General features: G+C 38.0%; 1 protein-coding gene across 1 annotated transcript; it reads left to right on the top strand.

Annotated features, from left to right (window-relative positions):
• Nucleotides 1-8,222: 8,222 nt before the first annotated feature.
• Nucleotides 8,223-14,483, top strand: LOC122666805 ((S)-coclaurine N-methyltransferase-like). The gene is made up of 8 exons (XM_043862876.1): nucleotides 8,223-8,439; nucleotides 9,039-9,147; nucleotides 9,698-9,922; nucleotides 12,547-12,646; nucleotides 12,729-12,839; nucleotides 13,165-13,248; nucleotides 13,464-13,522; nucleotides 14,136-14,483. Exons 1-8 carry the CDS (start codon nucleotides 8,253-8,255, stop codon nucleotides 14,326-14,328), a joined length of 1,068 nt encoding a protein of 355 aa, XP_043718811.1. The 5' UTR covers nucleotides 8,223-8,252; the 3' UTR covers nucleotides 14,329-14,483.
• The last annotated feature ends 27 nt before the right edge of the window (nucleotides 14,484-14,510 follow it).

Below are 14,510 nucleotides of genomic sequence, written 5' to 3'. Positions count from 1 at the left end.
CTTCAAAGCACGCACCCCCCCCCCCCCCAAAAAAAAAAAAAATCCAATAAGTGAAAGATAAAATTTTTCGATCAACCTAAAGAAAACCATTAATCACACATATATTCATCAATTTCCAATTTTTTCTCCAGTGTTCTATATGGTTTTGAAACTTCTGACATTATCAATTTTCAATTTTTTTGTATCAAACCATGAAATATAGCAACCCTAAACCCCCTTGGTCCCCAACTCTTACTAAGTCCGAAACGAAAGAAGAACGGAAATCTGAATATCGATCAAACAGAAGTTATTGGCACTCACCGTAACTTATACTTTTTCGGTGCTGACGCTAATTGACAAGGAAACCCCACGTCCGATTTCGTCGTCGTCGTTTTCACCTCCGGGCATGATCTCGAGAGAAGAAAGAAGAGAGAGACTGTGTTCTCGCCGGTCTTCTCCTCGGAAAGGATTTTTCCCGACTGGAAAATCCCGGGAGATAAATATTTTGTCTTCTCTGACTTTCTCTGGATTCTCTCTCTATCTTTCTCTCTCTCGTGTTTGAAAAGATTCGTTGGTGAGCCGTGTAGCGGTGTAAGACTACGGGAAAAGAGCTTACCTGTCCCACTTCGCATAAGGTGCTTTGGTAGCTTTGACACTCTGTTCAAACTTTAACAAAAAAACAAAAAAACAAAACTTCTATGCTAAAACGATCTATCTCTACCGTTTGATTTATAAATATGATGATCCTTAGATTGATTCGGATCAGACGGTTCCAAAGGGTTGCTACGTTGATCTTTTTCTCATTAGAAGAATAACTTGGTTGGACAGTTAACGACCATAGGCCCATCGTGTCCGTTCTTGGGCCCACGTGGGAAAAGTTCGACCTTTTCGTTCATTATTTAAAAAAAGAAAAGGAAATGCATGCGTGGACTGGGCCCACTGGCCGCTTGGGCGTGGTTATACATAATCAATGGGTATTGTATATTGTTATGCAAGAATAGAATGTATGCGATGGCATGTTATCAATAGTAGATTGGATAGTACATTTATGTATTGAGTTGTGAATACTTATATGAATATGAATGAAGTGTCATTGTATGAATAAATGTTGTACACTGTGGTCATACATGAATTGGATATGTTGTATGATGTATGTTAACATGCAATCGGTATCTGTATCAGTCTGGCCCGATATTGATATAGATCGGTTACATTGAGCTTGATTGAATCGTTTTACCGTTTTGCCTAATACTTTTGTTTTTTTAACCATTTTATCCTTCCTGACCCTATAGGCCTATACTGATATTAGCACTACAGTATTGTTATCGTATCAGTGATGGTGTCTGTGATACTGATATGGCTGATACGATATTGATATCTTCAATCATGGGAAATTTTACCAAAAAAATTTTTGATCGGAAAACATTTTTCTTTTGGAAAAAAAGAAAAAAGTTTTGTGCACAACCGTTGAATGGCGAAGAGAGAGACAGAGAGACAGAGCGAAGAAAGAGATTGGCATGGATCATTTCAAATGAGGAAGAGAGAGATAGATGCATCAGGCGTTAGCTTGTGTGATACACGAATCCTTATCCCCTCCAATTTATTGCCCCCTCCAATTCCTCCAATTCTTCACATGGGGATGAAAATGACCATCCTACCCCCTGCTCGAAAACATTGCCCAAGGTGGGATCCACTCCCCACTATTAGAGGAATTGGAAGAATTGGAGGTTTGGAAGTGATAATGATTCGTGATACACGGGCAGTTGGATCATATAATTTCCCATTTGCCAATAGAAATTCAGTCAAAATCGAATTTTACAAAGATCACTAAGTTGGTGTATAATGATGTTGATGACTTTGTTGCTAATTTTGTTTTTTAATACAAATATTTTGCTGACAATACAAAATATGAACAAACTTCAATACAAATGGAGCGTATAATACGGTTGAAACTTTCTAAATCACATATCACGAATCACAGATCAGGTGGAGGCAATATGTACATTCAAACACATTTCTTTTGGGGCTGATGTTCTCTATGTCGCAGCACAGCCTGCGTCCAGACACATGAGCTTGCCATTCAGGGGGTAGGGTGGTCATTTCACCCACCCCCATGTGTCTGGGCACAGTCTGCACCATCGGCACAGAGAACGTTTGGCTTTTTTGTTTAAACCTTTTGCATTTCTGTTTCTTTGGTGGAAGATTAAATTTAGACAGAACATTCCAAGGCCGCGGGTGTGGGGGATCTCCCACATCACATCAATATTTGTTCGAGAAATGGTATCATTCGCAAACACATATTTAGTAACAATCTCTGTTACCGATCTGATATCAATCCGTATTGATGGTACAACCAATAGGATATTGACATGTGGCTAATAAAGTATTAGTAAAAAATCGATATCATATCGGTATCATTCCCAGTTGATACTAATACAAATCGTCCGATTCGAATGATCTGATACTGATTCCTCAAACCGTGTCCACAAGGGGCCAAGAAAAGAGAATAAGAGAGAAAATAATTAATAAATTGAACTCATGTCATAAAACATATAATATGTTTACTATTTGGGAGGCTTTTTTTCTTTAAAATTAAAATGAATTGTAATTGACAATGATGATCCGCATATTCTCTCCTTCTGGCTTCCATTCCAGTATCTATCATCTACCAACAAATATAATGTTAAAGACCAAAAAACGAAAAAGGAAATAAAAAAGTACACAATGTGAATATGTATTTTTCTCTCCCATCCCTTCTCATTATATACGTGAGTTTTCTTTGGTGGTCATTTCACGCACTTCTATGTTAGGATATAGGGACGGCGTACATTGTACAATCGGATGATGTTCTCTTTTGCGTTATTTTATTATCCGTTATTGGCTTGGCCTGTAAAATACCAATAAAACTGAACATTGTGTTGGTCCATCTCCGGAAAAAATTTAGGAAAAAAAAACAATACAAGTGTGTGTTCACATGCTCTCCAAAGCTGAAGATTGGTTTAAACTCCAAGACTTAATCATTGCCGATCTGGATACTTAGATAAGTATTTACATAGTCCATTTATTCAAACCCAACTATAGTGTGGCATTCAATGTGATAAAGGATTGAAAACATACAATTATAAAAGATTTGTGTCTATCTCTCTCCTCCTCATGTTTAAAGGTATCCATGTCCTTAGTTTTGGGGAAGAGAGAGTTAGATACAAAAGCATTGGCATAGGCTGCACTCCCAGACAGAGAACTACTTCCAATTCTATATTTAGTGGAGGTTTTTGTGAACCATCCACCTAATTATTTATGGGTCGCAATTTTCAGCTTGTTCTGTCAAACTTTTTTGAGGTTTCTAACCCACAGCTTATTAAATGATGGGGAAAAAAAGCCCCCATCTTTGAGCCTTCCTTATATCCTCTCACAAATTATTTATTTATGGGTGAGGGTTTTCATGATGTCATTGTGGGGAGGAATCTACATGCTACACTAATGGTAGTTTTCTAAAAGGTAGCATGTCTTTTAGGCTTGTCAAACGGTACGGTACCCAATATCGATACCGTACCGTATTGTTTAAGAATCTTATTTTCAATACCGCAATTGTACCGCTACAGTACGGTTTCGATATGGTATAAAAACAATATATATATATGGTATGATTTTGGTACGGTATGAAAATGATATATGTACAGTACAAAAATGGTATAAATTTGATTTTTATAAACGGTATGTATATGAAAATGGTATATATACAATATAAAAATGGTATGCATATGGTACGAAAATGGTACGATTTCATTTTTACATGTTTACACCCCAAAATGGTACGATTACGGTAAAACGATACGGTTTCGATACATACCGATGGTATGACCATAAAAACCGTTATCGTACCGTACCATGATCAATACCGTTTGACCATATCGTACCATACCATTTTTGCAACGGTGCGATTTGATACGATTTTACACGGGTGATTTCGATTTCGATATACGGTTACGGTTCCAGATTGACACCCTTAATTTCTTTACATAAACCCACATATTAATAGAAGAGAAAAAATAATAATAAAAAGGCCATTTGCTAACGCTCTCAAAGATCATTTTTCTTGTTCTTTATTCCATTTGGGACCAGAAATATGGAATAAAGCATTTGGAAACCATGGATCGTTTTTCTGTGCTCAAAGAACGAAACGGAGTCAAAATCATCCCAAGATGACATTTTGCGAAACATGATTACCCATGTTCTTCACTCCCAATATGAGTTTCAAGAATTGTTGATCCGTGAAAATCCAATGAAATTTATCAAATCCTATTTCGCTCGTAACTAGAACTTGGAGTGCCCAGGTATGCAACCTTCTCCCTATTACTCTTCTTCGTTTTATTTCTGCACAAATTGAAATGGTTAAATGTGAGTTTTATAAAATGAAGAGTATCGTCTTCTTCCCCATTGCGATCATAGAGAGAATTGAACCAGGCCCAGAAGGTCAAATCTTAGACGGCGACGGATTTCTCGGTGATCCCTGTTTGAAGTTTCCGAACTCCCTAGTTTTGTATTTGCGGTCCCTGGTTCTCTTTGTATTCGAAGCCTAGATGAAGAAACAACACAAAAGAAAAACATAACATTTCCTGTCACTCGTTTTCTACATATGTAGAGCTCAATATGACAATGAAAAAATAGAACACCTAATGCTGCGATTAGGGTTAGGGCGACCAAACCTGGTATGATTTTAGCTGTAGAGAAAGGAGTTGCTTGGATAGAAAGAAATCTGCATACTACTCTAGTACACCATAAATTTGCAAGTAATGCTTTCAACCTTTACACCGTCATTGTTGCCAACAATGACAACACTACAGCAATTGTCCAACAACTGAAGACAATCTTAGAATATACGCACCCACATGAGCACATTTATTGTGTTGCCAACAATGACAATACATCCATAGGAACAACAGTAAGTTATGCAAACATTACTGAGACAAAGTATAACACCATAGAAAAAGGAAACGAAGATCGATGCATTTCTGCTTTGTGTGATACAAATTGTGAATGGCTGGGATTTTTAGGATTCCACTGAAATGGTATCTCGATGCATTGATATTATACCATTAGCTTTAGGTTGGTCAAGTTAAATATTTCTTTTCAGTATTTATGGAATTTATGTCTTGTGAGACTTCTAATAACATTCTGTTGAGAAGTGTACCACAATAGGGGGAGTGTTCCTATTATGGTTGAGTCTGTTGTGGTTTTCTTTATTGTTTTATGTCTTTAATTGACTCCTGTTTTATGTCTTTAATTGTTAGGAGTCAGTTTCCTAGTCTAAGTTAGTTTCTTTCTTAGATTAGTTTCCTATTTTCTCTCCTTGGCTGATAAGGAATTAGTTTCCTTTTTCTAATGTAACTTTCTATTGATTCTATTATAAATAAAACAGAGGGAGAACCGACTACTCTCACGTTACTGAGAGCTAACATAATCGGCTTCCCTTCTCTTCTTCACCCTCAATCTCTTTTTTCTCTTCTCTCTAAAGTTACTGGTTACAGGTCCTAGGTTTTCTGCATGATATTAGAACTAGGCAATCAGGTGTGCTGCTTGGGGCAGGAGAAGATGAAAAGACACCTTTTCAATTTCAAACTCTTGTCCTTTCACGCATGCATCGGTTTATTTCTTGGGCGCGAATCTTCTGGGGCATTTATTGCTCTCTTTTCATGATGTAAAAAACCTTGTGTCCTTACAAGCAACCTTTTCCATTTTTCATCTTTTACGTCTTTTCAGCAACTTCTTCGTCTTCTTTCCACCCATGGTGAAGAGAGAGAGAGTCTCTCCATTCACCTCATTATTTGACCCTCTGATTTGAAGAAGGGTGTTTTAGAGCATGAACAACAAGGGTGGCTTGGTGGTAGTTATGAACTTAAAGTTCAATTTTAGGTTCACAACACCATTGGTGAAGAGGGTGAAGGAAAATTTAATATTTAACCGCAAGTTAAATTTATAGGTTATTTTCTAAAAGCGTCTTTTCTAGGTGTCACTATGCCTAGTGAAAGTAAAATGCTTCACTATTTGCTACTTGATAGGTTGACAATACATGGTTTAGCCCATGTGATAAAAAGGATGAGGCAAAGTGGCAAACATCTCATTGGTACAATTTCAATTTCATCATAAATGTGAAATATTAAATACAGGGTCCTTTGTCTGCCTCGCTAGTCCAGCATGGTTAAATTTTAATCCAAAGTAACAAGGAAAATTGTTCAAACTTTGATTTCAAAATTTATTAAAATTATCAAAATATCATAAAATTTAGATGAATATTGATATACCCAAAAATAGCTTGCCAATGATCATAGAACACATGGCATGGGCCCACCACACATATCAATGACATGAAGAGATGACAAGTGGAGATGACTGAAGACTCATGACTTCCTTGCGGATCAAGGAAGCCTCGTAAGCGCATGATCAAGAGATGGTTGAGGTAAACCATCACTTTATAGCCTCACTACAGTTAGACTGCAATAACTATCAACTTCCCACCATGGGACACGTCCCCTGAATTAGGGGAGGAACGACTTCACTCTGTCACGTACATGGGGATATTTGAACATTGAAAGATTCCAACCGCCATAAGGACTCATCCAACCGGCTCAATAACCGCTCCAAGTATAAATGGGGAAGGAGAGACCCAGGTACGATCATTTGACAACTCACTAATTCTTACTGTTCTCTCCGTACCCACTTTACCAAATTCTATCTGTTGTGCTAGATTGACTTATGCGTCGGAGAGTCCCCCCTCAGAATCTACTCTGGGTTTCTTCAGTGTTTGTGCTACTTCGCAAGACATCCACATCATTAGGCGATATTCCGACAGCAACAAATATAAAATACATATTGCATCTTTTGTAATTTTAGCTACTTCCTCTACCATTTTAAGTTAAAATTATACCAATGAATTTTTTTTATTTTTTTTTTGGCAAGGAAATATACTTATTGAAAAACAAAGCAAGAGTGGACCGAGGCCTCCAAGTTACAAAGATCTTGGGAACCAAGAAGTGAAAACTGGTCAATCCGTCAAACTCGCTAACGACAAGGCCCTCCTAACTAAAGACTCACCAACATTGTTGAAGTCTCTACAAAAATATGAAAAAGGGGGGCAGGTCTAGAGAATTTTTATCTCCTACAATTCTGACACCCTCCAATTCCCCTACAATCCCTCACATGGGAGCTGAAATGACCACTTACCTAGTGCCTGGACACACTTCCCAAGGCAGTGGGTAAGTGATCATTTCATTCCCATGTGAGAGATTGTAGGGAATTGGAGGGTGTCAGAATTGTAGGTGATAATGATAGAGGGCTGGTTTCAATTAGGGATGTAAACGGATCGGATTCGGATCGGATACGGATCGGATGTGATCAGAGCGGATATTTCCTGGCCGAATACGGATACCTCTAAACGGATTCGGATGCGGATCGGATTGGATTTTCGACCATCCGTTTACATATCCGCCTTGTGTAACCGGACCTTCCTCCCCTAGCGGATACAATTCTCTCTTAATCCATATCTCTTAGATCATGATTCTCTTTTCATCATATTCTAGAACTTGTTTAATCTTCAAAAACCCTAAAAATCATTATTTACTTAATTTTTTATTATTAAGTATTCGGATTTTTTTTCGGACGGATTTTAATCAGAGTATTCGGATTATTTTTCGGATATCTCTAAACGAATACGGATGCCCCTAAACGAATACGGATGCGAATTCGGATTCGGATTTCGGTTATCCATTTACATCCCTAGTTTCAATGATTCAGATAAGAAAGGTGAGGGCCTAAAACTTGTTTGAGTGGGGCAAGGATTGGATGTGTGAGGGCCAAAAACTTGTTTGGGCAAAGTCATGGCTTTGAGCCTTTGGGAAACTCAGCATTAGTACCATGGTCAATGAAGAGTGAAAACCATTCCTAGTAAAAGGGGGAGGGATAAAACCGTAAAATTACTCGCCTTGACCCGAAAGTCCCAATGTCCAACAACCAACTAGTACCGTAAGAATTCAGATCTACTACCCACATGGGGATGAGTGGGGATAGATCTGAACCCTTTATGGGCATATGAAACCCGCTTCTAAGGTATGGGACCCACGTCCCATGGAGGGGTCAGATCTATCCCCACTTGTAGTGACTTGCATTACCAACATCGTTTGGACAGAACAAGAAGGTGAAAGAACAACCAATCTCCTCCTTCCCAAATCCCAATTCCCAATTCCCAAACAGAGAGAGAAAGAGAGAGATCAGTCAGTATGGACGCGTTGGTACAGGTACCGTATGGAGCGTCGGTGCGGATGATGTTGGCTTCTCTGGAGCGAAATCTCCTGCCGGACGCGGTGGTAAGGAGGCTGACGCGGCTGCTGTTGGCCAGCCGTCTCCGCTCTGGCTACAAACCTTCCTCTGCCATCCAGCTCTTTGATCTCCTTCAATTCGCTATCTGTAATTTCTCTCTTTCTCTTTCTCTCTCTCTCTCTCTCTCTCTCTCTCTCTCACATTCACACACATTATGAGGCTTCCTGATTTTATTTTATTTGTCAATGTGAATTGAAGAAGATATCACACTATGGAGTTGCTTCATCGTATAAATCATGTTAACCGCGATGAAATTATAGAGAGAGAGAGAGAGAGAGTGAATCGGACATATCATTTCGAAGTTGATTCAGAAACATTAGACAATCATTTTAACACAATAAAAGAATTTTTTTTTTTTTGGAACACAAAAGAGGTCAACAATGACAAGTTATAAATTCTGAATTAGTTACATTACATGTTTATTCTCTTAAAATTTTTTTCTTGATGATTGTACCACCAATAGGGGGTTACCCCCTTTCCCACCACCTCATCCCCGGCAAAAGAAAAAAAAATGGTGAATTATGAGGGTAACTAATTTCCTGAAACTTATAGTTCAGATATGTAATGACAAACACTTGCCTGTAGCTGTGTTGGAGATTGCATTTGTTAGAATTTTTCCTTACTATTGTATGCTATTCTTTAAAACAAAAATCTAACATGTCTGGATTATTATTGGTTCTTTACAGCTCTTAAAGATATGCCTATAGCTGTCCAGACAGAGAAACCAAAGTCCCAACATTATGAATTACCTACCTCCTTCTTCAAGTTGGTACTAGGAAAGAATCTCAAATACAGGTAAGTGACTTTGATTTCTACATGACTTCTATGTTTTTTTTTTTGGTCATATCAATCTATTATTTGTGTTAATTTGAAGAAACAATAGATAGCGGCGTGCAGTGGTGTTGTATAAAGAATACTCGATTTTCACAGGGGAAGTAAGTATTCAAACACAGAACCACTATCATCTGAATCAAGGTGAATCACGAATGTCAGTTCCAATCAGACCACTAGTGTGCCTATATTTTTCTTTTTATTCTGGAAAGAGTCTCACTTTCTCCAACAAAGAAGCATAAATATGCAAATCTTAGCAGAACTAGCAAGTGAAAGGACATTAAATAGTAGAAGACTAGAATTTTGTGTATGGTTTTTAATATAGATATTGAGATTGCAGGGCAGCTAAAAACTTGCAATTACAGCAAGAATTGCGAAAATAAAATATTTCTTCTTAAATTTTATGCTCTTATGTTATTTTAACTTCTCAAGAAGATCTGTACTATTCAGATAGGCTTATACTATTGTTTAGTTATGAATTCCACTCATTTGGTGAAGCTATGAACTTGTGCAGCTGTTGTTACTTCAGTGGTAAGTCAAACGACTTAGAGGAAGCTGAGAAAGCAATGTTGGAGCTATACTGTGAGAGGGCACAGATAAAAGATGGTCAAACCATCCTTGATGTTGGATGTGGCTGGGGATCACTTTCATTATATATTGCTAAAAAATATGCTAACTGCAGGGTCACAGGGATTTGCAATTCAACAACGCAAAAAGCATATATAGATGAGCGGGGCAGGTATGTCGCATCCAGTTATATGTTGCATTGATGATACTTGTGCTCTGTCCAGTTGGGGTTTGAACCGGTTCTAAACCGGTTTGACCCATAATGTGATCGAAAACCTAATATCCAACCCCATATGCCCATGCCCAACGCCCATAACCGATTTGGATCAATACCCAAATCCAAAACCGGTTTGGGTTTGACCCAAATCCATTATTTATTTTAACAATTAAAATTATAATGTAAAATCTATCCTTTGACTAAGTCACTTACCTAATTGGATTAGACTACTAAAGTCCAAGCATTGGCCAATAAGTTATCCACAATTAAAAATATAATCAAACTCTTTTATTATCGTCTAATTATGTTACTTGGCTAACTGAAGGAATCAAATCATTGACTAAATAGGAAACTTGCTAACAATTGGAATGCAACTCTTAGTTTCCCATTTGGTTCACATGACCATTAACATAGCTTCATACTAGGCTTAAGAACTCCATTAATGGAGCTTCAAGAGAACAACATGAACACCACCATGCAAAAGCAGTAAAGGAGGAGGAAGAAGTAGATGGCGGTGAAGTCAAGTGGTGGCCAGCCGACCACATGAAGTGGGACCACCACCATGAACAACCGAAGAACCCCCATGGTGCTGCTACCGCCGCCAAGCACTCCAAAGTTCTCTCGGCCATGGCAGGCAGCAGCCCACGGCTGCTGTCCACCCTCAACCTCCCCTCTTCTTTTTTTTTTTTTTATTTTGTTTTGTTCACAGGCCACGGCAGCAAGCCCGTGAAGCCTGCTGCCTGCAGCCAGGGAGGGAGCCCAAGCCACCATGGCTGAGAGCCCCTCCCCCCTTCGGAACCCTCTTTTTTTTATTCTCTCTCTCTCTCTTACTCTCTACCTTTTCTCAGTTTCTCTTCATTCAACAGCCCCCATGGGTTGTCAACTTGTTCAAAACAGAAAATTAAGAAGAGAAAAAGCATATATGATCAAAGCGACAAAAACCCTAATAAAAACAGAGTTATTCATGGCACAAAAATGATCAGATTCATGTCTTCATCCATGAGCATGGCTCTCATACCACTTGAAGGTGGCGGCGGAAATGATTCGATTCAATATCCAATACAAAAATTTCATAGCCAATGATCTCGATGAATACATGTAATAACAAATCCGAATAGGGTTTGTAGTTTACCTAGAACACACAAGTGGTGTGCTCCTCCAAAGGGATGCAACATGAGGTTACGATCTCCGTCAACTGCACCACCTCCAACGGTCAAAACCCTTGCTTGAAGAGGCAGAATACTCTTTTTCTCTTCAATTTTCTCTTCTTTTGTGCTGTGCCATTATGTGCAGTGTAGTCAGGGTTTCAACGAAGCTTCTCTTAAATAGAAAAAGCTAGGTTAGGAGATTACAATCTAATGGACTAGATCGTGCCAAGTGGTGTGATCCTAAAGGTTAGCCTTTAAGTTGTCCTTAATTGCACTAAAAGACGATACTATAAAATGCGTATCCTGAAAACCCCCAATGTTAGAAAGTTTCATTACAGTTTCTCCCCCACATCACTGACACCCACAATGGACATAGCAAAACATGAAAGAAAATCACCGTTATGTAAGAAATCCATTGTACATAAATCTAAGAATGTCAAGACTAGTGACTAGGCACAAACATATTTGAAAACACTTTTTAAATATAATTTATTTAATATAATAAAATAAAACACCTTTTGCAAACACTTTACAAAACAATTACCAAGTCTTGGATTTCGACCAGTAACAGTCTGACAACTCTAACTTGGATGTTCTCCCTAAACCGGCAGTGGAAACCTTATTGAGTATCAACCCCAACACCATTTACATCGTGTATGCTGAGCGGCCGATGTGTAGTCAATCTTGTTGGTAGACATCAACCATTAGCACACCACAGATGCACAAAACAAAAATGTAACAGTAAGTGCCTCTCAAGTAAGGGAAAAAGTAACAACTAGAAATTCCTATTACCAAACACAACTGGCGGTCAACCATTCAGGAATTTCTGTGGATCAATGTTCAACACATTAAAGTGCCCACATTTATATTTCCAATCAATCTCCATTGAGGAATAATACAATATGCCAATCCTAGAACAAAGTGCCCAAGTTTGTCCATAGTTGAGAACAAATAACGGAACATATTGGGCAGTTGCACAAAATAAACAATTATAACAACCACATAATGAAAATATAATTAATTAATTTAATCCAATTAAATTGGGTTTGATGGTCACACATCAAATATCAAAATATCTTACGACTTCATACTTATTCTTGTCAGTTTTCAAGGGATGTGCCTTTCAATTTGTTTCTGTTGGAATTGATGAACACTCACTTACCAAACATGCCTTAAGGCAAATAAAACACTTGCACCTTTTCCTTCAATGCTTAAAGTACATATTTGGGAATGGATACACTGCAGTATCTATTTTGCATTCTTTCCAGTATGGGGATCCTGGGATGGTGCAAACACTCTAGTCCATTTTACCCCCCCCCCCCCCATCCCTGCCCTGCTTCTCCAAGGCTAACTTGTTTAGCTGCTTAACTGACCTAGGTTTAAATTTAAACTATTTTCACCCACTGAACTGCATACCTTTAACTCGTACAGGGAACTGCAGCTGCAGAATGTTGACATCATTGTTGGAGACATTAGCACGTATGAAATGGAGGCCTCTTTCGATAGAGTTTTATCCATAGAAATGTTTGAAGTAAGAAATATCTTGAGCCTTACCATGCTTCTGAAGTTTGTTGATATTGTTTTTTCAACATTATTTTTGTCCTTTGATGCAGCACATGAAGAACTACCAGGAGCTCCTTAAGAAAATATCAAAGTGGATGAAGCAGGACAGCCTTCTTTTCATACATTACTTCTGCCACAAAGCATTTGCTTACCACTTTGAGGTATGCATAGTTTGATTATGAAATGGCACAGAACATATGGTGGCACATGGATAGACATTATTACTTATATCTCTTTCAGTAACTGATAAATTTTCAACTGAAATTTTGCTCAACAACTTATGTCCTATTCAGATTCTGACTCTTACATCAACATAGATGCAATTCTTTTATATATATATATATATAGAGGTGTTTCATTGTCACCATGTTTTTATTTTGACTTCAATCTTCATTCTGTTTATTTTCATTAAATATTTGAATGTTAAATTTATAATTCTCTTTGCTCTAGTAATTATGAAACTATTTACCCTTTCAACTCATACAGGACAAAAATGAAGATGACTGGATCACCAGATACTTCTTCACTGGAGGGACAATGCCTTCTGCAAACTTACTTCTTTATTTCCAGGTGTCGTAAGAAGTTTTCCATGTAGTAGCTTTCTCATCCCCTAAGCTTTATAAATATTTTGATTTTGCATGGAAACTAAACAGTGGTGTTGCTGGTCTTTAAGTGAACCCTACAATATGGATAATCTCTATCCCTAAGCATCTTATGGTTTTTCTTTCCTCACCTGCCCCTTTATATCTTATTTAATCAGTAATAATGAAGCATTTATCATGCAGGATGATGTTTCTATTGTTGACCATTGGCTTGTAAATGGGACACATTATGCACGAACCAGGTAAGGGCATAGTGCTCACAGCATACATGAGTTTGAAAGAGTAGGGCCTGACTGCCTCAGTTTTGATGTATTCCCAAGTCCTAACCCCTTCTGTTAGAAGGGGAATGACAGACATGCAGTCGCAACAAATTTTCTTTTTAATACCATCTTTTGGGGATATTATCTTTAACATTATAAACTACTTGTATTGCCATGTAGTTTCTCTTGAGCAATCAAGCCCCTTCCACATGTCATTCTACAAGAAGGGGTTAGGAATGGTTCAAACAAAGTTGGTGGGGTTATCACTAACTGTGAGCTTTAGCTTTTAGTAAGACGGGCCCCAATTCTTTTCCCTCTGTATATTTGGTCTTTCAACTTATAATCTTGAGCTTGGGATACAGATGGCTGGGATCCTGCCCATACAGTAGATATTGGCCATGCATGGCTGCCTAAGCATTAATCCTTGTGTACTAAGAATTTTCCTTTTAACAGGAGAGATTTTTTATTTTTGATTAATGATTGAATTGGACCATTCAATCTAACAGTGCAATAAGTTGAAATCTCCATTCATGTTCTCAAATATTGTTGCTATCCAATTTTTTAAAAGTATAGCTGATGCCATGATGTCTTACAGTGAGGAGTGGCTTAAGAGAATGGACCAGAACATGACCTCTATCAGTCCAATAATGGAGTCAACTTATGACAAAGATTCAGCTGTTAAGTGGACTGCATACTGGCGGACATTCTTCATCTCGGTGGCAGAGCTTTTCGGTTATAACAACGGAGAAGAATGGATGGTTGCACATTACCTATTCAAGAAGAAATGAAGGGCGTCTCATACACTCACACTGCCCTCTTCTATCTCTGTTTTAGTTGGGTGGCTAAGATACAAAATACCAGAGCTTTGAAAAAATTCATTGTTTTGTTGAAACCATGTCAAAAGATATTTCATGCTACCTACCCTAGAGTGATTTGTGATGCAGGAATAACCAGAATAGTTGGTAACTGC

Source organism: Telopea speciosissima, chromosome 7 (assembly GCF_018873765.1).
Source record: "Telopea speciosissima isolate NSW1024214 ecotype Mountain lineage chromosome 7, Tspe_v1, whole genome shotgun sequence".
NCBI classification, from domain to species: domain Eukaryota; kingdom Viridiplantae; phylum Streptophyta; class Magnoliopsida; order Proteales; family Proteaceae; genus Telopea; species Telopea speciosissima.
This window is presented reverse-complemented; position numbering and strand designations above follow the sequence as displayed.